A 25,965-nucleotide genomic window follows, 5' to 3' on the forward strand; every position below is an offset into this window, starting at 1 on the left:
TAATTCATAATTATATGGTGTTTTAACACACTGAATTTAGCTACTGAGTGTCCTTGATATCCAAAGACAGCCCTAGGTTTTCAATAAATGTGTGTGATAATGTGTTTCCCAGGTATCTGTGCTCATCCTCTGTGCTGTAGACGAAGGTTTTAAATAGTTCCACTGTATAAATGAACTCAAATTGAATTATGGTAAAGGACCACTAAACCCCAAAATTGATTTTTTCCTATATGAACCATGAAGGTAAAATACAATAGGAGAACAAAAAGAAATGTGTACACAGAAAACTTCTGCAAAGTAGTTCAGCCTAAAGTTATTGGGAAAATATGATATAAATTCATGTCCATGTGTACTTGTCACTTAAACAATTGTATGGGCTTACACTAAGTAAAATCTGACCATCCACAGGGTAGGATGAATGGTCCAAGGAGAACAAAAAGCAGTTGAGTTTGGACTATGGCAACTAAGGTCTGTGGCTGATTGACCATTAAAGATTATGGTTATCATTTATTCTTTATGGTGTCAGCCATTATAGTATTTTTGAACCTAGTTATTACTAACCAGTTGAATGAAAGATCTTCACAACGTATACCATAATCCTAAGGCATTTCATCTTGTTAAAATGAAACCTATAATGGCAGTTTGTTGTAGACTGAATAGTTCTCCAGTAGAGATTACATCGAAAAAAATTAGGGCTCATGGTAAAAATGTATATCAGGATTCCCTTGTGGTGCTGTTTGATCCAGCTCACCCGACCTCATATTTGATACTTGTTCCCTTCAAGGCTGCTCCTTCTCTTTTTATTAATGCACAATATTTTATTGTTTGTATTGTTCTAACATATTGCACTGCACTTGTTTCTTAATGTTATGTGCTGAAAGAGAAGGGTGGCCTTGCATTGTTCCAGAGCATCCAACATTGTAGAATAGAATAAGTCTTTTTTTTTACTTTCCACTATAGCAGTTGATTGTATTTCCTCTATGACACATATAGGGGCAATAATTTATCATGAGGGGAATATCAGATCAGTGTATATAGGTATATAATTTATCTGTATTAAAGGGCAGCATGGTGGCTAGTTAGCACTGGTGCCTTGCAACACTTGGGTCCTGGGTTTGAATCCGATCAGAGACAACATGTGCATGGAGTTTGTATGTTCTCCCCGTGTTAGAGGTAGGTTTCCTCCCACGCTCCAAAAAAGTATGAAATTGTCCCTAGTGTGTGTTGGTATCAAGCACTTATATGGCAGCTACTGAATTCCCAGGGAGTCGCCTCAGTCATGGAACTATCCCTGTGCTTTGAGTCCCCATGAGAAAAGTGCATTCTAAATGTTTGTCATTGTCATAAATTGATAAACATGCTTGCATCCTTGTAAGGATAGGTGCACTACTGTGATGGATGCAATCACCAAAATCTGACTAAACCCTCACTCTGATGCTAAAATTATACTTTAGCCAAAATATCCTTGTATGAAGGACATACCAGAGCCCGCGCACCACATCAAGGTATCTCAGGTGGCATGGGACCTAACGCTAACCTATTTGAGCCGTATGAGCAGTACCAAGGGCCAGTGGGTGAATTACAGAAGCGTACGGTCTGACTCACAGAAAACAACTCCCGGTTGCCTCTAGTGTGAAACCACACATGCAATGGGAGAGGAGGAGGAGGCTGTAAGTCCCACCCATGGTTGACTAATATTATGCAGGCCTCACAGGTGAACCTAACTGTTGCCTTCGGATCAAAATCAAGGCACATTCAAATTGGAAGTTTATACACCTCCAAGCATACAGATAGAAACTACATACCAATGTGGTCTTACAAGGCAGGACATGCTCAACCCCAATGCAGTTGTGCATCTATAACCGGGGGAGCAAATTCTGCACATGTGGTCCGTTGCTAATGGCAATCCCCAGCAAAAAATGCATACAATGGAGGATGCCTGCATGCAGGACCACAAGTGCCACTTTTTTAAGAGACATCCTACACTAGATGGCAAAATGTGTGGATGTAACCGACTTATATGCATAAATAAACATTTGCAAGGATAGGTGCACTAATGTGATGGATGCAATCACCAAAATCTGACTAAACCCTCACTCTGATGTTAAAATGAGACTTTAGTCGATATATCCATGTATGAAGGACATACCAGAGTCCGCGCACCACGTCAAGGTATTTCAGGTGGCTGGGGCCTAACGCTAACCTACCTGAGCTGTATGGGCAGTACCAAGGGCCAGTGGGCGAATTACAGAAGCCTAAGGTCCGACTTACAGAAAACAACTCCCGGTTGCCTCCAGTGTGAAACCACACATGCAATGGGAGGGGAGGAGGAGGAGGCTGTGAGTCCCACCCATAGTTGACTAATATTATGCAGGCCTCACAGGTGCACCTAACTGTTGCCTATGGATGAAAATCAAGGCACATCAATTGCAACAAAGTTTGTTCTTTAGCAGCAACGTTACCATTTTCTAAGAGAGTTTTTCATGTATAAAAAATCATACACATATATTATATGCTGGCAAACTTATTATCACAAGTAGCCTTTATGTTTGGCGCATAAGCCAAGAATCATGTTAATTTGTCTTCCGGAAGAAAGCTTGGATAATCCCATACAAAGCTATGGTAAAATCATACATTTACACTTGAACATTAATGAAAGGCTTTGAATGTTTTAGGGGAGTTCATAATATAATTAATGCTTTATTTGCTTTTGAACTATTTAATAAAATATTCACTGTATGGTTCCCATGGTTTACACTTAATCATTTATAGGGGATTGGGGTGAGGTCAACATATCAATACTTCTCTATGCCCAACTTCTCTGAACAGCTTCTATTTCTAAGAGAGTATTTTATTTGATGGCAAATCGTGAATTCATAAATCTTCTTTGACTCTTAAAGCGAGGACTCTTCTAACTTAAAAGTTAAGGACCATAGTTCTACGGTGTAAAACGTTTAATAGTAAGAGTGCTAGAAGATATGTTAAAACAATCTGTATTTTACTTCTTGGTATGACCATTGTGTGTGGGTGTTTTTTTCTCCTCTGCTTTTTTCAGGATATAAGTAAACTGTTTTAGTATGCAGCTTTTGGTATTTTCATTAACATTCAGTACTCATTAGAATCGAAAGCAAATTAAACATTGCGTATTGTATATGTCATGGTATTTGGTATAATGCTGCTTGAAATTAGCTGTGAAACACAAGCTTCATAGGGATTGATTATAAAAAATATGCTTTAATTTAACATAAGTGCATTGAATATTCACTCGCTTGGGATAGGTTTCCACTTTTTCATTGTAAAGTTTGGTGCTGGATGGGAACGTACTGTAGGCAGTATATTAGATAACCAAAGTCCATGCCCCCTTAAAGTTGCAATTTGCAAAGAGTGTAAATTCTGTGGCACACACTTAGATTATGACTGCATTCAGTGCAGCAGTCCCATGATACATCTACTTCACAGTGACAGGAACCCAAAATGTACTAATAACACATAATGAAGGCAGAATAAACAAAGGAGATTTATTTTTTATGAAAAAAATAAATAAAACACTTGATGAAACTTTCCCAACACCAGCTTCTTTATAACTGTCACATTTGCAGTCACATACATTGAATCTGTCACATAGCAAAAATCAAAGTGGTCCCTTTGTTAGCACTAGTTAATTGTAAGACATTCAACATCCTGGGACAATATGGCCTCATTCTTGGTTGTTCCTCCAGTTCCACCCACTTGGGTGATAAGGACAGCTTCTGTAAAAGATTGGAAAGGAGAATCCATGCACAGGTTTATACCATCCACTGGGAAGGGGGTCAGATCATCCCATGCTTGAAGGAAATGTCCATTATTTTTTATATATTAATTCACCTTCAAAATTTAGTGTTTCTGTTAACAGGGTTTTAGAGTTCAGTAAAGAAATTATTCTCAACTCAATATAGATTTTTTCATACAGTAAGCACCTAAGATTCCCCTACTGGTAACAAGTAGCTAGATTTTTTTTAATTGACTCGATGCCTATGTGGGTAATAGAGTTTTAGCACTGGCTCAATAAAAATAACATTAAGTTAATCAGCGTAGAATTGTCATCCCAACAAAATGGTGTCAAAATTTTAAGAGAATATTTTAAGAGAATATTCCATGGTGTTCCTGTAGTCACTTCATAGAATTTTCAAATGTGCTCCTGTAGTGTAGTTTGGAGAAATTGTTAAGTCAGTAAGCTATAGTAGATATAGTCAATAAACCGAATTTATGATAACTTCACTCTAGAATTGTGGCATCAAAAAGTATACATAGGGTACTCTTTTTTCACTTTTTGAACTTGTTTGCACAAAATTTGGTGACTTTTTGCATTTTTACACCACTCACTCCAGTGTGGTTATCTATTTTAATGAGCTTAACTCCAGATTTATCATTGAGACTTTTATTTTTATAAAAGTTGTAATCTCACTCCAGGAGGAGGGTAGAGTAGATAAACTGGAGTAGCTTCTCTAGACAAAAATGTTGGGTTTAAGGATAAGACAAATTCATCAAACAACATGAGACATTTGATAAATGTGGCATAAAGTACTCTAACACAGACTCAAGCAAAACTGACTTCAAATTTTCCCCTTAGGATTAATTCCCCCCATGACTTTAATATTTTGCCATAAAATGAAATATTTGTGTCAGAGGTCGCTTTACTTGGCCTGTATCCATTCACATATGGTATGTCTCTTTTAGAAGTGAAGGATTGCCCTTTGCTATTGATTATATGATTCAATTGACTGAATGTAAACTGTTTGCAACAAGATTATCAAGATATGACATGAATTATACTGTGTTTTGTTCTTTTTTTGAGGTAGAACATCAGAGTCCAACAAGATGTTGGAAGCTGTTTCATTCACTGGTCCTCAGTGTTAGCTTTTTTGGTATTCCAAGTATGCAAACTTCTACAAGAGTAGGAACTATTTAAATATTGCATGAAAGGCAAAACATACAAGTTTTAAAGGCCTGCTTAGAACATTCCCCCAAACAAGCAATGTTCTTTGAAAAACATTATGGCAGGCATATAGTATGCTCTGCATACGTTTTTGTTTTAATGTGAAACCTATACTCATGTCTTATTCTTGTGAAGTATTTCATAAGAGAGGACTTTGCACCCAAGATATGTGCAAAATATGAAAAACATCAGATTTTCTTGAACATGCACTCATCATTTCTCTTTGATCTTTTTTTCCCTATCGAATTTTGTATGATTGTCAAAATTATGGATCTGCATCAGTATCCTTGACAGTACACATGTACCTGCGGTCTTCCTGCACTTTGCATTCTCTCTTCTCAGGATATTTTACTTAAGAAAAAGTCTTTGAAGTATAAAGTCTGATTAAACAAATTTGTAAACTTTGGATCTTTGCCAGAGCATCGGACATAACTATATTATTTTTCCTTTCTACTAGTATGTTTAGATTTAATGTGTCTATATAAATGTATATATTTACACTCACTGACAAAAAAAACACACATCTAGATATAATAATGATACAATATTAGAGAAAAAGGATAAGCTTATTGGAGAAAACTGTACAATTCAAAGGAGGCTCTAGTAACAAGGCTCTTGAAACAAGATGAGATATGGTTGGGCATGGAGGCATTCAAGTTCCATATGGTATTCTGCTACACATATGCTCACAGATGTTGTAGCTGGGCCTATGAATCCTGAACTTGTAGGGTGCCAGAGCTGGTCCCATAAGTACTCGCTTGACAATAAATCTGGCAATCAGGCAGGCAAAGGAATTGTTGCAGCCTGGCTCAGACATTCATGGGAAGCCCATGCTGTGTGTGGATGAGCATTATGCTGCTGAAAAATTCTAGTTGGAAGCCCTTCCATGAGAGGCAACAAGTGGCCACTGGATGTCCTGCACATATCACTGTTAGTGTCCCTTGTATCACTACTAGGGGGGACTGACTGTCATATGCGGTGGCTCACCTGATCATCACCATCACAATATGAACAGCAAGACGTGTCACAGTCTACAATTGTTTGGTGAGCAAAAAATAAAATTACTCATGATTCCTGAAGTACTTGTGTACTTTCAAACTTTTATAATATATCCAAGCAGCATCGGCTCGCAGATCTCATTTCATTTGAGAATGCTGAGCTGGTTCCTATGCCATAATGTGCTTCACGTGGTAGCGACATATATATTGCTGTGGATTTACCACCTGACCATCACATCAGCGGTTGGGGCAGTGTATTGCTCCACAGCAAAGGCAGGATTAAAGCACTCACCACGAGGCCTCCATACATGAACCTGACTGTCATTGGATCCCAAACAGAACATGGATTCATTACTAAAGATGATACTGTTCCAGTCACTAGCACTAAGGGGGTGCTTCTCAAACAGGAATGGGTGTGGTATTTTCCACTTTCCGGCTCTTAGATTGTAAAGGATCTCAAATCACCTCTATATGAATGGTAAAAAAATATAGACTGCAAGCTTCACAGCGGAGACTTTATAGCATCCAAGGGCCCCATGTTTACGTCAAAATGAATAAAAGATTTCCTCTGCATAGCTTCCTCATGGACTCTTTTTTAATAAGGTGGCACCATTTCACCTTTGTTGGAGATGTATTTATCTAAAATGACCAACATATAATTAGTACCCCCTTTCCATGATGGGATCATACCTGAAATTGTCCATACAGATATTATAGACCTCAGCACATGATTAGATTTTTCAAACTGCTTGCTTATACACATTTTGGAAAGCGGAGAAATAAAACATTCATCATTTTCCCTACTAAGTCACTATTTAACAGAATGTATTTTAAAGGCACCTTGTCAGCAAAAGGACCAATGACAGCGCTCACTGTGTTTGACTTAATAATCAGATTCATTTTCAAGAACTTGTTGTTGGCACACACTATTTCCACAAAAGCTAGATAAAAAACAGAACTTGCAGATAAGGCTACTTTCACACTCGCGTTTTGGCTTTCCGTTTGTGAGATCCGTTCAGGGCTCTCACAAGTGGTCCAAAACAAATCAGTTTTGATCTAATGCATTCTGAATGGAAAAGGATCCGTTCAGAATGTATCAGTTTGCCTCCGTTCTGTCTCCATTCCGCTTTGGAGGCGGACTGCCTGCAGCGTTTTGGTGTCCGTCAGACGAAACTGAGCCAAACGGATCCGTCCTGACACACAATGTAATTCAATGAGGACGGATCCGTTTTCTATGACACAATCTGGCACAGTAGAAAACGGATCCGTCCTTCATTGACTTTCAGTGGTGTTCAAGACGGATACGTCTTGTCTATGTTACAGATAATACAAACAGATCCGTTCTGAATGGATGCAGACGGTTGTATTATCTGAACGGATCCGTCTATGCAGATCCATGATGGATCCACAACAAATGCGAGTGTGAAAGTAGCCTTATTCGTAAGCTCAATTATAGTTGTATTAAGTTGTAAATTTAGTGCTCGGAGGAAAACACAGGCCCTTCGATTTTTGTTCTTTTCCATCAATTAGCCATAGTGATCCCAATTTGCAGAATCATAGCCAATGAAGAACATCTTGTATCCTGACTTATAATTACTACATTTTTATGTTTTGTTTTTTCACTTTAACATATTTTAATGTTAACAATGTCTTTCTTATAGAAAAATAGCAAATCACCCAGTTCTTGAAAATGGGCATGACAACCTCATAGAGATGGCCGTGTTTCCACCACCTTGCCATGATGGCGACTATGGGGATGGGTATGTGTCTCTATAAGTTCTTTTGCTGCTAAAGCTTTGCATAATTGTAAATGTCGGCAATCAGAGCTGCATTTATAATTTCTGACAGCCAAACAATTATATTGTTCCATTGATACACTATCCCATTGTCATGCCATGGTCCTAAATTGTTCACATATTTTGCTTATGGCCCTAAACATTTTCATCCACTTTGAAATGGCTAATTTCAGATATTTTTATGGTTTATTTTTAAAACAATGTTTAAGCTATCAATCAAAAAACATTAAAGTTATACCTAAAATCTGAAAAATTGCCATCTTAGCCCTTGATTTATGTTGTTGTCACTGAAATGTATGACATCTGGCAGGTTCTGTAGACATGTTTACAGGATAGACTTTGTTCATACACATGAAGAATACCCTGAGTAGGTATGGCAGGAGTATCTCACAGCATTGGAGCTCTCAATGTTTTCAGTGGCCAAATTGGGACAATGGTTTACCATGATAGTTACTGCATAAGTTTGATACACACTTGTGATAAATTACCCTCAAACTATAAAAATGTTATCATAAGAAAAAAGTGGAAAATGCTAGATGAGATACAGTATATTGTTTTTTAAATTTTTTATCAAATAACAGTATACTTGTTGCTGAATATTGTGGTTGTGTATCTAGAGCTATGTGTCAGTGTGGCAGTGCGCAGCCACCTCGGTTCTATGTGTTCTGGCTGTGTAAACTGCACCCCTCTGACTTGTACCTCTTTCCTGTGTCTGTAGGGAGGAGTACTGCTTTAATGTCTGTTCACTGTGTGCCGTTATATTCCATGCAGGCTTCTTGCTGTACATTGTAGAAGTGTATCTGGAGCCATGTGTTGGTGTGGCATTGCGCATTCATCTCTGTTGTCGTACTGGCCCAGATTACTTATGGTTGTGAATAGCTCTATTGTGATGTGTGGCTCTCCAATTTGGTTCTGAAGGGGTTAATTCCTCAGTCTGTCTGAATCTGCACCTGTTTGTCCGTGTGCTCATTAGTTCAGCTACTTAGTTCCTGAATTCTGTTTGTTGGATATTGTGTATGTAGTGTGTGGCCAGACCTGGTTGTACAACAATGTCTGCTCCTGTGCAACTATTATTGCTTCTGAGTCTCAAAGCCGGTTTCCAATGTCTGTCCCTTAAGTCCATTTCCTGATGCATGTTCCTGTATCTTGTAGCCTGTATCCTGAAGCCTGCTTCCTTATGTCTTGCCTTGTCTGTTCCTGCCTAGTATGTCTGGGTTCCAGCAGTAAACATAATATATGCTTGTCCAGTTCTTTGTATGTCTGGGTTCCAGAAGTCTTGATCCAAGTCTGAACAAGTTCCCCAAGTCTATGTCTCTGTTTTTCCTGCCCTGCAGGTCAGCTGCTTTCTATCTGGATTCCACTGTTTCAGTGTTTTCCAGTTTCCATAACAATACTATGTGTTGTTATAAAAAAAGGACAAAAAAAGGAATTTACCATTTTTTTCTCTCCAAAAAAGCTCAAAATGTATTGCTTATGCTAAAGTGTGAATGCTTATATCACATACACTCGCCTAAAGAATTATTAGGAACATCTGTTCTATTTCTCATTAATGCGATTATCTAGTCAACCAATCACATGGCAGTTGCTTCAATGCATGTAGGGTTGTGGTCCTGGTAAAGACAATCTCCTGAACTCCAAACTGAATGTCAGAATAGGAAAGGAAGGTGATTTAATCAATTATGAGCGTGGCATGGTTGTTGGTGCCAGACGGGCCGGTCTGAGTATTTCACAATCTGCTCAGTTACTGGGATTTTCACGCACAACCATTTCTAGGGTTTACAAAGAATGGTGTAAAAAGGGAAAAACATCCAGTATGCGGCAGTCCTGTGGGCGAAAATGCCTTGTTGATGCTAGAGGTCAGAAAAGAATGGGCCGACTGATTCAAGCTGATAGAAGAGCAACGTTGACTGAAATAACCACTCGTTACAACCGAGGTATGCAGCAAAGCATTTGTGAAGCCACAACACGCACAACCTTGAGGCGGATGGGCTACAACAGCAGAAGACCCCACCGGGTACCACTCATCTCCACTACAAATAGGAAAAAGAGGCTACAATTTGCACGAGCTCACCAAAATTGGACTGTTGAAGACTGGAAAAATGTTGCCTGGTCTGATCTGATGAGTCTCGATTTCTATTGAGACATTCAAATGGTAGAGTCCGAATTTGGCGTAAACAGAATGAGAACATGTATCCATCATGCCTTGTTACCACTGTGCAGACTGGTGGTGGTGGTGTAATGGTGTGGGGGATGTTTTCTGGGCACACTTTAGGCCCCTTATGCCAATTGGCCATCGTTTAAATGCCACGGGCTACCTGAGCATTGTTTCTGACCATGTCCATCCCTTCATGACCACCATGTACCCATCCTCTGATGGCTACTTCCAGCAGGATAATGCACCATGTCACAAAGCTCGAATCATTTCAAATTGGTTTCTTGAACATGACAATGAGTTCACTGTACTAAAATGGCCCCCACAGCCACCATATCTCAACCCAATAGAGCATCTGTGGGATGTGGTGGAACAGGAGCTTCGTGCCCTGGATGTGCATCCCTCAAATCTCCATCAACTGCAAGATGCTATCCTATCAATATGGGCCAACATTTCTAAAGAATACTATCAGCACCTTGTTGAATCAATGCCACATAGAATTAAGGCAGTTCTGAAGGCAAAAGGAGGTCCAACACCGTATTAGTATGGTGTTCCTAATAATTCTTTAGGTGAGTGTATATCACAATGTATCACAACCAGGGCCATTTTATTGTAAAGAATTGGTGGGGAAAACAATCGGAAGGATGAAAATGGAGGATCACATGACATTACTAGGTAGGGGGAGGACTGGCCCTGATCGGCTCAGCTGCTGACAGATAGCTTTGATCAGCCAATCAGAGCAGGATTCAGGCAGGTCATTCTGCTAAAAACACCATAGTACACCATTCTGTGTTAAACTTACAATCTGAGAACATGTATCCTGGCTTTGTCTGACAGAAAACTTTTACAGACACAATAGAATCTGGCAGTAATCAGAACACTTGAAGGAGATATGATTGGGTAGATTTTAGGGTTTTATCAGGGAAAGGCTTGCTGGAAAACTCTGCATTTCAAAATTTAGCAACAAACTCATTTTATGGAGATGGACAGCCATTTTTTTTGTGTAAATCATAAAATTTCTACAGTTCATAGGCTTATTGCTACCACCCCAATATCATACATTCTGCTGCAAACGCTGAGCAAATAACCCCCTTTTCACCCTAAAAACCTCAATTTATCATTTGTAATCTTTAGGTGCATTTCAGTGCTTCAGTATACCTATGTTAGTGAATGCATTTCATTACTGCAAGATACCGTTCAGTTACAGCAAAGTTGCAAAAACGCATATTATTGCAATAATTAGTACATGGAACGTGGTTTTATACCTGTTTTAGTGAATATGTTGTATTACCTCAAAATGCTGTTCACTTATAGCAAAATCAGTTTAGTACAATAACTTCATTACTATACCTGTATTAATGAATGTTTTACTGCAAAAGCTGCATTATTATACCCCTGCATTATTGCTATTGTAAATTGCCAATACTTCATTATTCAGGAAAAAGAGGATGAAATTGGGGACTGAATGGCTCACGCCTCCTCTCAGTCACAGTAGGACAATGTTGAGGTCACCCCTGAGTCTGACACTGTGCCTTGGAGCCAGGGGTCACAGCATTCCCCCTGCTCATCCTTCGTTGTATCCCCATTAAAGCCTTTCAGTTGCATCATCTCTGTCTTCACTGCCCCTTCCTAGTGGGCCACCTGTTTTCTTTTTCCCTAACAAAACCCCATGCACTATAGAAGATACTCAAGATAGTCTACCTACTGATGACATGTGTGAGAACAGTCAGTGTTTGGACTGCTATGAGTAGGAGGTTCAGGTGGAGGTGGGGACCCCATACATACCTGTGTTGGTGGGGGTAATACTGACACTAGTAGCCACGGTGATAGTGGTAGGAGCAGTGGTAAGTGGTCCTACAAAGCAGGAAATCAGAAAGGATGTCAAGGAGCCTACAATGATATTTCACAGTCTGATAAAGTGGCGAGATGGGTGAGGACTTTGACAATGACTGTGTGTTGGACAGGACCTGGAAGCTGGATGCTGAGGAGGAGGTGACATCAAAGAGGGAGGGAGCCATGGCTGCAATAAAGTGTAGAGGCTACGTACAGCTAGAACCTCTCAACAAATTGCCAGGGATAGATCTGCTTCTATTATGGTCAGCTAGGGAACTGTAGATGGTGCTGATACTGTGTCCACAGGCTCAAAACATGCCTGAGCTAAACTAATCTCTGCTGCCTGCTCTGTATGAGCATCTCCCATTAGGCAGTTTTTCACCAAAGTGTCAGAATACAAAAAGTATTGCAGCGCAGTGTGTTTTTAAACACTATCAACCATGAATATACCACTAGCTGTATATGTCACTGTCAATTACATTGTTTGCTATTGCTGTCATATTGTTCAAAACCTTTTAAAAAGGAGAAGATATAAAAAATCTGAGTCCTGGGAGACCTCAGAGTGTCATATACCAATTTTCAGATCAATTAGAGCACATGTAATTTATGTAAAAACGATTTGGCCGCGAATTGATTTAGAAAAATTTGATGAATTGGACATGAAACAAATGAAACAAAGGTTGCTCATCTCTACTCACAATACTAAAGCTAAAATGAATTGAAATGCTTAATTTGAGAGTAGGTATTCTAATATACTTTTTATATCAATTCCTCATAATAGTCAGTATTTCTGTTTGCAGCCATTAAATTATAGCCTCCATTGGTTACTTTTGGACGATATAAATCTTGTGATCACACTTCTCATTACAGAACAGAGTTGAACTCTTGTGTGTCCATCGGGTGACTGATTTTCATTTTCCGAAAGTAAATCATGAAGGTTCCTATCAATGACTACAAGCAGAGATTTAGTAGACTTTTATAATAAGTTATGACCAGGTGATGGCTAAAAATATGCTGTATAATATAGCTTATCGATTTGACCAGTTCATGAAAAGTCATGGGGTCCATTCACACGTCCGTAGTGCATTGCAAATTGCCGATCTGCAATACACCCGGCCGGCATCCCCATAGAAATGCCTATTCTTGTCCGCAATTGCGGATAAGAATAAGACATATTCTATTTTTTTCCGGAGCCGCGGACCAGAAGATCGGCGGCTCGCTGCGGAAATGCGGATGCGGACAGCACACTGTGTGCTGTCCGCATCCATTCCGTCCCCATAGAGAACGAATGGGTCCGCACCCGTTCCGTGATTTGCGGAACGGATGCGGACCCATTATTATGGATGTGTGAATGGAACCTAACAATCATCATTCAAGGCATGGATAAGCAAATTACTTAGTTATTTTCAAGGTTTATATATTATTTTCTGAAATTAGTATAATATTTTAAAAAATAAAGGCAACTCTGTAAAATCCCATAAAGCATCATAAAAACATTGCAGCAAACTTACAGTAAAGCAGCATAAAAAGAAAGTAAATGAAATACTGTAAAGCTGTAAAAAAGCTTCTGACAGGCATCTTTATGGGAGAGAAAATGTTTTTATTAAAGTAGATTATCACAGAGTCAACCTTATAGCAGGAAAGTAATAAGAATCTGGGCCTGAGCTGCAAGAAATGTAATCAGACGCCTGTGTGTTTGGTAATACAGGCCTCCTTCCCGCGACAACTATTGACTTCTGATTGTCGGCCTATTATTTTTCATATACAGGAATCTTATTAACTGTGGAAATATGCAGATTGGAGTTTATTATAGTTGTTTACAGCACAGGGTGGCAGTCTCAAAATAGCTTCCACCGAGCTTTGCATTTGTTAAAATGACTGTCAGGTGATGTTAATTCAGGTAACATAGAAATGAAATTTATCTTATTTGTAAGCTTTTCATTTTCAAAATTACGCTGCCAGGGATCATCTCCCAGTGTGAAAGTTGTCCAAAGATAATAGCGCATCAGTTTGAGAACATAATAGATCTGAGAATACAAAAACACAAACAGCGTGACAATGCGGTTTCTTTGCCTCCAGACCATACTGTGTCACAGTCAGGAGCGTTACCTATTTGTTCTGTTTCATTCTGTGTCACTTGCACTTTATTTACATGTATATTTTGTATGTTATAGCAGTGGTCCCCAACCTTTTTTTGTGCCAGGGACCGGTTTCACACAAAACTATTTTCTCACGGACTACCGGGGGAGGGGGGGGGGTATCATTGAAAAAACAGTAATTGATAAATCTGTATAGGCCCCCACTCAGTGACTATGAATGATGTCTCCTCTGTCTGGAGTTGTTCTCTTTACTTTTTCCACAACTTCTTTCTGTATAACTGAACAAACAGAACACAGATATTTAGTAATCATCCCGATTTAGGTCCAAGTAGATATAATGCCCCCCCCCCAGTATTGCCTCTTTATATATAGTGCCCCCCAGTAGTGCCCCTTTATAAATAGTGCCTTCCAGTAATGCCTCTTAATATATGTACAGTATAGTGCCTCCTCCTTGGTGCCTCAGTAGTGTTCGCAAAGGAAAAAAATAATAAAAAAGAGCAAAATACTCACCTCCATCCGGCTCCCTGCATTACAGTACAGGCGTTATTCCTGCATCGGGTCTCTGGCAGTTTGATGACTCGGCACAGCAGGTCGCAATGATGTCAACATTGCAACCATCTTGCACCTTAGCACTGCCTCATAGGCATCAGGCTTTGCAGCCTTCAGTCTATGAGGCTAAACGACGGGGCACAGGAGCCAACAGTTCCTGTCACCGTCATTAAACACCAGCACACTCCATGGACCAGTACCAGATGATCCACGGCCCAGTACTGGTCTGTGGCCTGGTGGTTGGAGACCAATGTGTTATAGGACTTGTTAAGTGTCACGTGTCTTTATGCCACTGTGGTGTTTCAGAAAATCAATTTTTTTACCATACTTTCTTTGATAGTATTTTCAGCTAGTGTCATAAACAAAATAATTTTAAACACATATATAGTATACTCTATTGCTAGAGATGAGCAAATTGATTCCATAGAATCAAAGTTCGACACAATTTTTTCTAAAAAATCTGAATTTCATTTGAATCCATATTTCACATAATTTGAGTTGAAAGAAATTTTGCAAGACACAAATGTCATCTACATCTTTTCAGGGAGAAGCACTTTCAATTTGGGTTGAATCAATTTGGGTCTAAATCAAATCACACCAAAGATTCTGTCGAATCGAACCTGAATCTAATTTCCCTAAATTTGCTCATCACTGGATGAGGAAAATTAGATATTGTAATATAAAATAATTAGTCCTTTACAGTGTCAGACTGGGCTTCCTTGGGCCCACCAGACAAAATTATTCTCGAGGCCCAACCCCTGTGTTATCAATAAAAGAAAAACACCCTAGTGGCAAGTGATTGTCTCCAAAGTCAACCAAAAGTTATTTTTTTCTCCTGGATCTCGAGGCCCGTTATAGTAACAAAGCCTGGGCCAGAAGATGCTCTGGTACTCTGATGGTACAGTTTGACAGTTCTCATTTTGATTCTGTGCACAAAGCCAACATTTCACAAAAATTATTACTTTTATGAATGCTACTGTTTTTGAGATTTCCTATGGTCCTTTATTATATTGTAGTTGAAGCCTGTGCCGGCCATGACAACTAAACACTGCTGGCATGACCCACTTGGCAAGAAGCATTGATTAAACTACAAACCGGATTCCCAAAAAGTTGGGACACTAAACAAATTGTGAATAAAAACTGAATGCAATGATGTGGAGATGGCAAATGTCAATAATTTATTTGTAATAGAACGTAGATGACAGATCAAACGTTTAATCCGAGTAAATGTATCATTTTAAAGGAAAAATACGTTGATTCAAATTTTCACGGTGTCAACAAATCCCAAAAAAGTTGGGACAAGTAGCAATAAGAGGCTGGAAAAAGTAAATTTGAGCATACCGAAGAGCTGGAAGACCAATTAACACTAATTAGGTCAATTGGCAACATGATTGGGTAAAAAAGAGCTTCTCAGAGTGGCAGTGTCTCTCAGAAGCCAAGATGGGTAGAGGATCACCAATTCCCACAATGTTGTGCAGAAAGATAGTGGAGCAATATCAGAAAGGTGTTACCCAGCGAAAAATTGCAAAGACTTTGCATCTATCATCATCAACTGTGCATAACATCATCCGAAGATTCAGAGAATCTGGAACAATCTCTGTGCGTAAGGGTCAAGGCCGTAAAACCATACTGGATGCCTGTGATCTCCGGGCCCTTAAACGACACTGCACCACAAACAGGAATGCTACTGTAAAGGAAATCACAGAATGGGCTCAGGAATACTTCCAGAAACCATTGTCAGTGAACACAATCCACCGTGCCATCCGCCGTTGCCAGCTGAAACTCTACAGTGCAAAGAAGAAGCCATTTCTAAGCAAGATCCACAAGCTCAGGCGTTTTCACTGGGCCAGGGATCATTTGAAATGGAGTGTAGCAAAATGGAAGACTGTTCTGTGGTCAGACGAGTCACGATTCAAAGTTCTTTTTGGAAATCTGGGACGCCATGTCATCCGGACCAAAGAGGACAAGGACAACCCAAGTTGTTATCAACGCTCAGTTCAGAAGCCTGCATCTCTGATGGTATGGGGTTGCATGAGTGTGTGTGGCATGGGCAGCTTGCATGTCTGGAAAGGCACGATCAATGCAGAAAAATATATTCAGGTTCTAGAACAACATATGCTCCCATCCAGACGTCATCTCTTTCAGGAAAGACCCTGCATTTTTCAACAAGATAATGCCAGACCACATTCTGCATCAATCACAACATCATGGCTGCGTAGGAGAAGGATCCGGGTACTGAAATGGCCAGTCTGCAGTCCAGATTTTTCACCTATAGAGAACATTTGGCGGTTCATAAAGAGGAAGGTGCAACAAAGAAGGCCCAAGACGATTGAACAGTAAGAGGCCTGTATTAGACAAGAATGAGAGAGCATTCCTATTTCTAAACTTGAAAAACTGGTCTCCTCGGTCCCCAGACGTCTGTTGAGTGTTGTAAGAAGAAGGGGAGATGCCACACAGTGGTGAAAATGGCCTTGTCCCAACTTTTTGGGGATTTGTTGACACCATGAAATTCTGATTCAACATATTTTTCCCTTAAAATTGTACTTTTTCTCAGTTTAAACTTTTGTTCCGTGATTTATGTTCTATTCTGAATAAAATATTAGAAGTTGGCACCTCCACATCATTGCATTCAGTTTTTATTCACAATTTGTATAGTGTCCCAACTTTTTTGGAATCCGGTTTGTACTGTAATGGTTAACATTTGTAGTATTTCATAAGCAGCCTGTTGGTGCTAGTTTGTCATCTTGCCATGATCGACACATGCTTCAGTATAAGACAGTATAGTGACTTTGGGGATGTGTAGAGCTCTAAGGCCTCTTTCACACGGGCGTCATGTTTCGGGTCGGGTATTTTACATGTTTGTGAAAACTTGCTTTTTGTAAGTAGATTAAAGTATTCTTACTTCTAAATCCCGAGGGTATTGCGCAATCTTTTTCTGTCCTTTACTAGGGTAATCCGGACTGTTTTGGATCAAGCTTTTCGTGTGATTGTTACTCCAAAGGGAGATTTCATCCCATATTGCAGGCGGACATCCATTCCTTTGCATGTGAACTGGGAGACTTAAGACAGCCGTCTTCATATATGTGCAGCTGATTAATAGGTTGCTGAAAATCTTTGCATGGTATATATGGAAGTGTGAGATCCGCCTGTTTACTATTGTATGGATTTGGAATTGTTCGCTTGTGCATCATACGAATTTGGCACGTTGTATTCTGGTTCTTGATCCCATATACTGCTTCACAAATTAGCGCGGTACCCGTTAACCCCTTTTTTCCACTTTGTATTAAGGACTTTGAACCTGTCCCATTAAGGGCACCGCAGCTGACTGTCCATTGGTCCACACCCACCAATTTGTTTCTGTCTGTCATGTTTCTGGCCCGAATAAGATGCAGATGCGTTGCGGGAAAATGCACAATTTTTCTGCGCGGGTGAAAAACATTGTAATGCATTTTGCACTCGCGGGAGAAAAATCTGCATGTTTGGTACCCAAACCCGAACCCGGACTTCTTCTTTGGGTTAGGTGTTGTGTAGATTTTATTATTTTCCCTTATAACATGGTTATAAGGGGAAATAATAGCATTATTAATACAGAATGCATAGTAAATTAGGGCTGGAGGGGTTAAAAACATAAATAAATTTAACTCACCTTAATCCACTTGCTCGTGCAGCCCGGCTTCTCTTCTGTCTCCTTCTTTGAGGAATAGGACCTTTGATGACGTCACTGCGCTCATCACATGTTCCATCACCATAGTGACGGACCATGTGATAATCGCAGTGACGTCACCACAGGTCCTTTTCCTGTGCACAGCAAAGATGAAGACAGAAGAGAAGCTGGACTGCGCGAGCAAGTGGATTAAGGTGAGTTAAATTATTTTTTTATTTTTTTAACCCTTCCAGCCCTATTGTACTATGCATTCTGTATTAAGAATGCTATTATTTTCCCTTATAACCATGTTATAAGGGAAAATAATAAAGATCGGGTCCCCATCCCGATCGTCTCCTAGCAACCGCGCGTGAAAATCGCATCTGCGCTTGCTTGCGGATGCTTGCGATTTTCATGCAGCCCCACTCACTTCTATGGGGCCTGTGTTGTGTGGAAAATGCACAAAGAGGAGCATGCTGCGATTTTCACGCAACGCACAAGTGATGCGTGAAAATCACTGCTCATGTGCACAGCCCCATAAAAATAAATGGGTCCGTATTCAGTGCGGGTGCAATGCGTTCACCTCACGCATTGCACCGGTGCGAAAATCTCACCCGTCTGAAAGGGGCCTAAAGGTTAAAGCAGAAGAAGTGGATCAGCGCTACATTTTTCAAACAAGGCCATTTAGCTGAAACACATCATGTCTGCCTATATTTTGTTTATGTCAATAAAGTGAAGATTTATTAGCATCAAAAAGTGCTGACCCACTTCTTCTACTTGTATGCATGGACCTTCAACCTGGGACATGAGCACCACCTCCGTCCAGAGAGGCAACTGATTATTTCTACAAAGAGCTTAGTTAAAAGGAATTGGGTATCAACATAAAAAAGCCTTACATTACTTGTATGTCTAAGCCGGTTGGTGACTCAGCCTCAGTCAATGGTTCTTGGTCTCCTCTTTTCACCCATGAAAACGCTAATATTTTTGCCTAATTTTATGTTATTTTAGTTTAGTATTGCTCATATATGTTGCATTAGTTCTAGCTATTGCTGAGCGAATCGAAGTCCGCGAATCCGAATTTCAGGGAAAATTCTATTTTGCTGCAAAGCCTAATTTCCCTGAATGGTGGTAATAAATTAAAAATAAAAATCATACTTACCTCATTTGTTTAAGCGCAAAGAGCCAGCAGCCACCATCTTGCTTGAAGATCTTAAATTAAATCCAGTGCGCTGTGACGTATGACGTCATCACGGGCCGTGCAAGATTTCGTGCTAGACCTTCAATCAAGATGGCGGTGGTCGTCTCTTTGCGATCAAATGGATGAGGTAAGTATGATTTAATTAATTATTTTTTTATTTTACACTTAAATATTACTGTCAGATACCGCAATCAGCTATGAATGCGGCATCTAAGGGGTACAATGGGGGTAATCACCGCTTCCTGTCATTGCACCCTCTACTTACAAAGTAATGTGTCTCTTAATGAAGTAATTCATCATTAAGCAAATTTTAGTGGTTTGTAAAATTCGGCAAAGTAGCCGAATCTAATTTTTCAATGTTCTTCTCTACTCGTTCTAGCCTCTAGTTTCTACTTGTTTCTTTGAAAGACATTAGGCTCTTGAAGGCACATATCTGCATACATTACTTGAAGAACTTTAGTACATGACAGATAAACCTGAAAGAAATGCTTGTTTTCTGCGACTCAATCCACATAGTATTAGTCATGTTAATAATAATAACTTTCCTAGCAAAGCCTTGTAGAAATAACGTTTTGACAAGTGGTTAATCCACTTGATTGAATGTCTCTACTAGAGAAAACCGCAGAGTATTGTATTGTTATCAAACAATGGCAAGGTTCGTGAATCTAAAGTAAACTTAAAAAAGGACAAGCTTATACAGTGCCCCTGCAAGTTGCTGTAAGATCTTCGGATAACTTCATAAGTATTTACAGAACAGGGTGAGGTAGGCTAGATACAAACTGGAACAAAAGTTCTATATTTGTACACGTTATGAGTGTTTTTTTTTTCTATGTTGGTCTAAATCAGAGAGGTATGGTATCACCAAACAGAATAAGAAATCATACACATGACTGTATGTATTTTATGATCTGCAAGATATAAATACTGTTCGTGTTGCATCCGCATTTTTGCACACCCATTGACTTCAGTGGGTCCGTGGTCCACATTTTGTGGGCAAATATAGGACATCTATGATCCGTGTGTCTGTTCTGCCAAATGATAGAATATGTCAGCAAAATGCGGATCACAGAACCTTTAAAGTCAAAGGGCCCACAGAAGAAATGCAGACAGCACACGGACCACATCCGTATTTTAAGGATCTGCAATTTCGGCCACAAAATGGGCACAGTTATGTGCATGAGGCCTAAAACTGTAATCCTTCCTAAGTCTTTATATAGGGACACAACTGATTATGTATAAACTGTCTAAACTATCCTCATTCACAATAGATAAACCTATATTTAGTCCTTTGATAAGCACAAACTTGTATTGGCCTTCAATACAAGCTCTTAGGGTTTGTATGCATGTGCTTTCAGGTCAATCCGCATCCCATGTGTGTGAATTGGGTTTTTTACATTTACATGCAATGGAAATTTGTGCCACTGCCATGGAAAAAAATATATCATGAAAATAACTAGCGTACTACTCATCTCTATGGATTCTGCATAAAAAAGCCAATGAATAGAGCCATTAAGTGACAATCGGGCTAGTCCTCTTGTGGATCTGCATCAGTACATGGCACATCCACAGCAGAAATCTGGAGGTGGATTTAGACCAGCAGAAAATCGTTGCGATTCCAATGCTAGGGATGGAAGTTGAACGATTATCGTTTCATGTAAATGTTTCTAATGATTGCGCGATCGGACCAAAAATGCTCACTCAACATCTGTGAAATTGCTAGTGCGCATAAGAACAATCATCGGTTGTCGTTAATGAAATGCACGATGCACAACGTTTGGTCATTTAGTCGCTGGTGCCTGTGATCACTTAAGCCAGGGATGCCCAACTTACAGCCCTCCAGCTGGTGCAAAACTACAACTCTTAGCATGCCTGGACAGCCTACAGCTATTAGGGCATGCTGGGAGTTGTAGTTTTTAAACAGCTGGAGGACAGCAGGTTGAGCATCCCTGGTCCAAATCCACCTTTATGCCATAGTCCAATTTCTGCCACAGAAATAAAAGGCAGGTTTTAATACAACTGAAAGAATATTCTCTTGCTGTTATGTCTAAGATTAGGTCTTTTCCATTGGGACATTGGGCAGCCATCTTCTATAGGTTTATTCAGCAGGATAAATTCCTATTATTCAGATAACTTTATTCAGAGGAAAAATATTTATCCAGCCTTCCAAGATATTGAAAAGCCTATGTGCAGATGGCTAGGTAGGCATTTAGCTATTTCCTTGTTCAAACACGTTTCTTTGATTGTGATTGTGCTGGCCTTATATCTTTCTCTTGCATGAACTCATACTATCCTTTCAATCTGCTCATTGTGAAAGGGACCTGCACGCCAGTGAATGAGATAATGAGAATCTGTGCAGACGTGTGCACTAGAGAAAGTCAAGAGATGGAGCGCTCCTTTTGCTGCCTGCTATTAAAAGAAGCCCTTGTATGTAGCTCGTAAGGTCCTTAGGAAAGAAAGCCATCACCCATCAATTGGCCCTAATAGTAAATAAACAATTGACAAGCGGAAAGAACAATACGTACCATCTTTCTAGGAAAAGAATTATAAGTCTGTGAAGGGTAGATTCTATTCAGAGCTCGGATGTTCCATATCCATGTAACATTTTATGAGTAGAAGCAGAACCGCTGAAATATCTCATCTTCCTCCCCTTCTACTCAGTAATAAGCATTTATATGTTTTCCGCCGTGCTGAGGATGTAGTGGTTACACCCTAGTCATTAAATTGTTCCTCCTTCCCAAGCTTTACAAGGAGCCAGATACAGGAAGACTCAGTCTATTAGAACATGGTTGAGCGTAGAGCGGAAGAAAGGCTTTATGGTGGTAAAATGAATAGGTTTTACAGTGTAACCTTACCTACAGGATTGAAAGGCACAAGCTTATATGGTAGAAGCCCCCAGTTAACTATTGTTCTGCCCAGGAACACTTCCATCTTCCATAGTACCATTTACTGCAAAAAAATGATAAGAAACTGTTAAAAGACAGGGAAATAACACTGACATTTTGATATACGGTATGAAGCATGAAGGAGGATATAGCAGTTCCTTGCCATATCATTACTATCAGCTAAAGACACATTCCCCAGGATAAGGGAATCTTTTGAAGATATATTTGTTGGTAAAGCAGGATATTTGTGCTATAGGAACAGTGACTCTACAGGGGTTGTAAGAGATTACAAAAACATAGCAGCTAAAAAAACTGTGAGGTAGAAGCCAATTTTCCTCACTTTAGGGGAAAATAATTCCTTCCCGACTCCAATCAGGCAATCAGAATAACTCCCTGGATCAATAACCCCTCTCTAATAGCTATATCCTGTAATATTATTACACTCCAGAAATACATCCAGGCCCCTCTTAAATTCCCTTATTGTACTCACCATCACCACCTCCTCAGGCAGAGAGTTCCAGAGTCTCACTGCTCTTACCGTAAAGAATCCTCTTCTATGTTTGTGTACAAACCTTCTTTCCTCCAGACGCAGAGGATGTCCCCTCGTCACAGTCCTGGGGATAAATAGATGAGGGGATAGATCTCTGTACTGGCTCCTGATATATTTATACATAGTTATTAGATCTCCTCTCAGTCGTCTTTTTTCTAAAGTGAATAAGCCTAATTTTGATAATCTTCCAGGGTACTGTAGTTGCTTCATTCCAATTATTACCTTAGTTGCCCTCCTGTGAACCCTCTCCAGCTCTGCTATGTCTGCCTTGTTCACAGGAGCCCAGAACTGTACACAGTACTCCATGTGTGGTCTGACTAGTGATTTGTAAAGTGGTAGGACTATGTTCTTATCACGGGCATCTATGCCCCTTCTGATGCAACCCATTATCTTATTGGCCTTGGCAGCAGCTGCCTTGACACTGGTTTCTACAGCTTAGTTTGCTGTTCACCAGAATTCCTAGGTCCTTTTCCATGTCAGTGTTACCCAGTGTATTACCATTTAGTATGTACGGGTGAATTCCTTCCCATGTGCATAACCTTAGATTTGTCAGTGTTAAACTTCTTCTGCCACTTATCTGCCCAGTCTATCCAGATCCATCTGTAGTACAGTAGTATACTGTCCTCTTCAGTGTTAATTACTTTACACAGTTTAGTGTCATCTGCAAAAATTTATATTTTACTGTGCAAGCCTTCTACAAGATCATTAATAAATATATTGAACAGGATAGTACTGACACCTGAGGTACCCCACTAGTGACAGTGACCCAATCTGAGTGTGTACCGTTAATAACCACCCTCTGTTTTCTATCACTGAGCCAGTTACTTACCCACATTACAGACATTTTCTCCCAGTTCGAGCATTCTCATTTTATATACTAACCTTTTATGTGGTACAGTGTCAAATGCTTTGGAGAAGTCCAGATATACAACATTTATTGATTCACCGCTGTGAAGTCTAAAACTTACCTCCTCATAGAAACTGATTAAATTAGTTTGACATGACCGATCCCTCACAAAGCCATGCTGATATGGCGTTATTTGCTTATTTCCGTTAAGATGCTCTAATATAGCATCTCTCAGAAAACCTTCAAACTGTTTACCCACGACAGATGTTAAACTTAGTGGCCTATAGTTTCAAGGCTCTGTTTTTGGACCCTTTTTGAATATTGGCACTAGTGTTGATCGCAAATATTCTAATCATGAATTTTTATCTTGAATATCGGCACTTTGAGAATTTGCAAAGATGTAAAATATAGTGCTATATATTCGTAATCGCAAATATTATTATTTTTTTTCCATCAGTAACCTCCCTTCTTGCTTGTGGGCCAATGAGAAGGCTGCAATAACTTTGTCAGAGCTTAGCAACATCCCTAGCAACCAATAGGAAAGGTGCCTACCCCTTACTATATAAGAAACTCCCCAGCAGCCATTTTCTGCTGTTTTTTTTGCAGTTCTGAGAGAGAGAGAGAGAGAGAGAGAGAGAGAGCAGTGACATTGCTGTGCTCTGTGCCTTCATCTGGATCCTATTCCTTATCCAATTACATTAGATAGTTAGTTAGCTCATATATATATAATAGTTAGTGGGAGATAATCACTAATTGGCACCACATTTGCTATGCGCCAATCCTGTGGAACACTCCCTGTCAGTATAGAGTCCTTAAATATTAGAAATAAGGGTCTGAGCCTCCTCGCTACCACCCTCCCCCACATCTACCCCATAGAGTTCTTGATAAGTGAACAGCAAACTCTTTTCCAAATTGTTGAAAACTCGCCCGGTTAGATACTTGATGTGCGATGACAATTTACTCACATTTTGAACAAATATGGGGTATTTGTTGAAAATGTTCCAGGACTGCATAAATTAGAAAAGATGTGCACTGGACTGCGTTGTCAATAATAGAACACATACTAAATGGGGATTACGCAAGAAAAGAGAAAAAATACATTACAGTGCAGTGATAAGAATCTAACTTACTGTAGTCCCCTCCTAAAGTCCCTGAATCTCAAATCACGTAATCTAAAGTCAAACACTTAATACAAACACACGCTTGCACTCAAGCACGCGAATGCTCACAAACTTGTGCTGTTTGGCTGCTTGTATAAGTAAAGCTCTCAAACCAGTCTGCATTTTTTCTTCTGGATTCAAAGGACTGAGCTGCCCTCAAGACTGGTTATTTAGCTTCTCCTAATTACTCACCTGTGCAACACCCTGGAGAAGGAAGATCATTTTTTTTTTTTTATCACAATATACTCTCAGCTGCTATGAAATAAACATGGCAGCAAAAGCAAGTCACAGTGTATAAACTAGACTACACTGCTCTGACTTGGTATATAGTACAATAAGTTCAGGCACAGCCACTCAGCAATGCACACAAAAAATTCAGCTCTCACAGATACTCCCTCAAGTAATCTAAAGTCACACAATTAATACAAACACACACTTGAAATCAAACACGCGAACGCTCACAAACTCGCGTTTTTGGCCGCTTGTGCAGCTCTCAAACCAGTCTGCTTTTTTTCCTCTGGATTATAGAGGTTGAGCTTCGAGAATAATTTCCTATGGTGGGCCCCAGTAACGCCAGTCCAAAACTGATGGGCTGTCTGGTAATACAGACCCATGCAAGTCAATAGGGATGAGTAGCAGTAACAGACATAGCTCCAGGACAAGAGTGATGCTATTCCATCAATTTAGCAGTTAACAATTCAGAATAAGTTTGTCTATCCCATCTAGGCAGTTGCTTCAAGCTTGACAGTGGATGGCTGTAGTTAGGCATAACTTGCATTTTCTAGGCTGCCCCCACCTATAATACGCTATTTATAATACTGGTGTCTTCTTATGAGACAGAGAGGCCTTTTGACTCCCTATGAGTCAAGGTCCAACTTCTTAACAAGCTTTGGAACATGACAAGGGAAAGTAGTCAAGCCAAAAGTCCAGCATTGACTCATAGGGAGCCACTTCTAGAAGGTTGCACTATCGAGATGGTTCAGTTTCTCTGGGAGATAATTATTTGCATATTATTTTCCCATGAAGTATTGCCATTGCATCTCCATACACAGATGGTCTCCCTAAATTGGTTTTCTAGTAATAAATGATTGTTTACTTATGCCCTGTAGCCTGCTTCACCCATTGAAAGATCATACGTACCTGCTCCCTATCACTCCGATCCTGAGTGCTACTGCTTGATTATCTTCTGGTTGGGTATCAATATGGTCAACTGCACCACTGCAGCCAATGACATGCACTTAGAATCACATCATCTCTGAAGGCAGTCATTGGCTGCAGCAGCA

General features: G+C 39.8%; 1 protein-coding gene across 4 annotated transcripts in view; it reads left to right on the forward strand.

Annotated features, from left to right (window-relative positions):
- TENM3 (teneurin transmembrane protein 3) overlaps positions 1-25,965 on the forward strand; it is a 1,312,080-nt gene that overhangs the window by 1,018,307 nt on the left and 267,808 nt on the right. For all 4 annotated transcript variants that reach the window (XM_044297320.1, XM_044297329.1, XM_044297345.1 and 1 more), the window contains one exon: positions 7,635-7,733. In XM_044297320.1, the coding sequence (XP_044153255.1) occupies positions 7,635-7,733 (99 nt within the window). The remainder of the gene's footprint in view (positions 1-7,634; positions 7,734-25,965) is intronic.

The sequence above is a fragment of the Bufo gargarizans genome, chromosome 1 (assembly GCF_014858855.1).
Source record: "Bufo gargarizans isolate SCDJY-AF-19 chromosome 1, ASM1485885v1, whole genome shotgun sequence".
NCBI classification, from domain to species: Eukaryota; Metazoa; Chordata; class Amphibia; order Anura; family Bufonidae; genus Bufo; species Bufo gargarizans.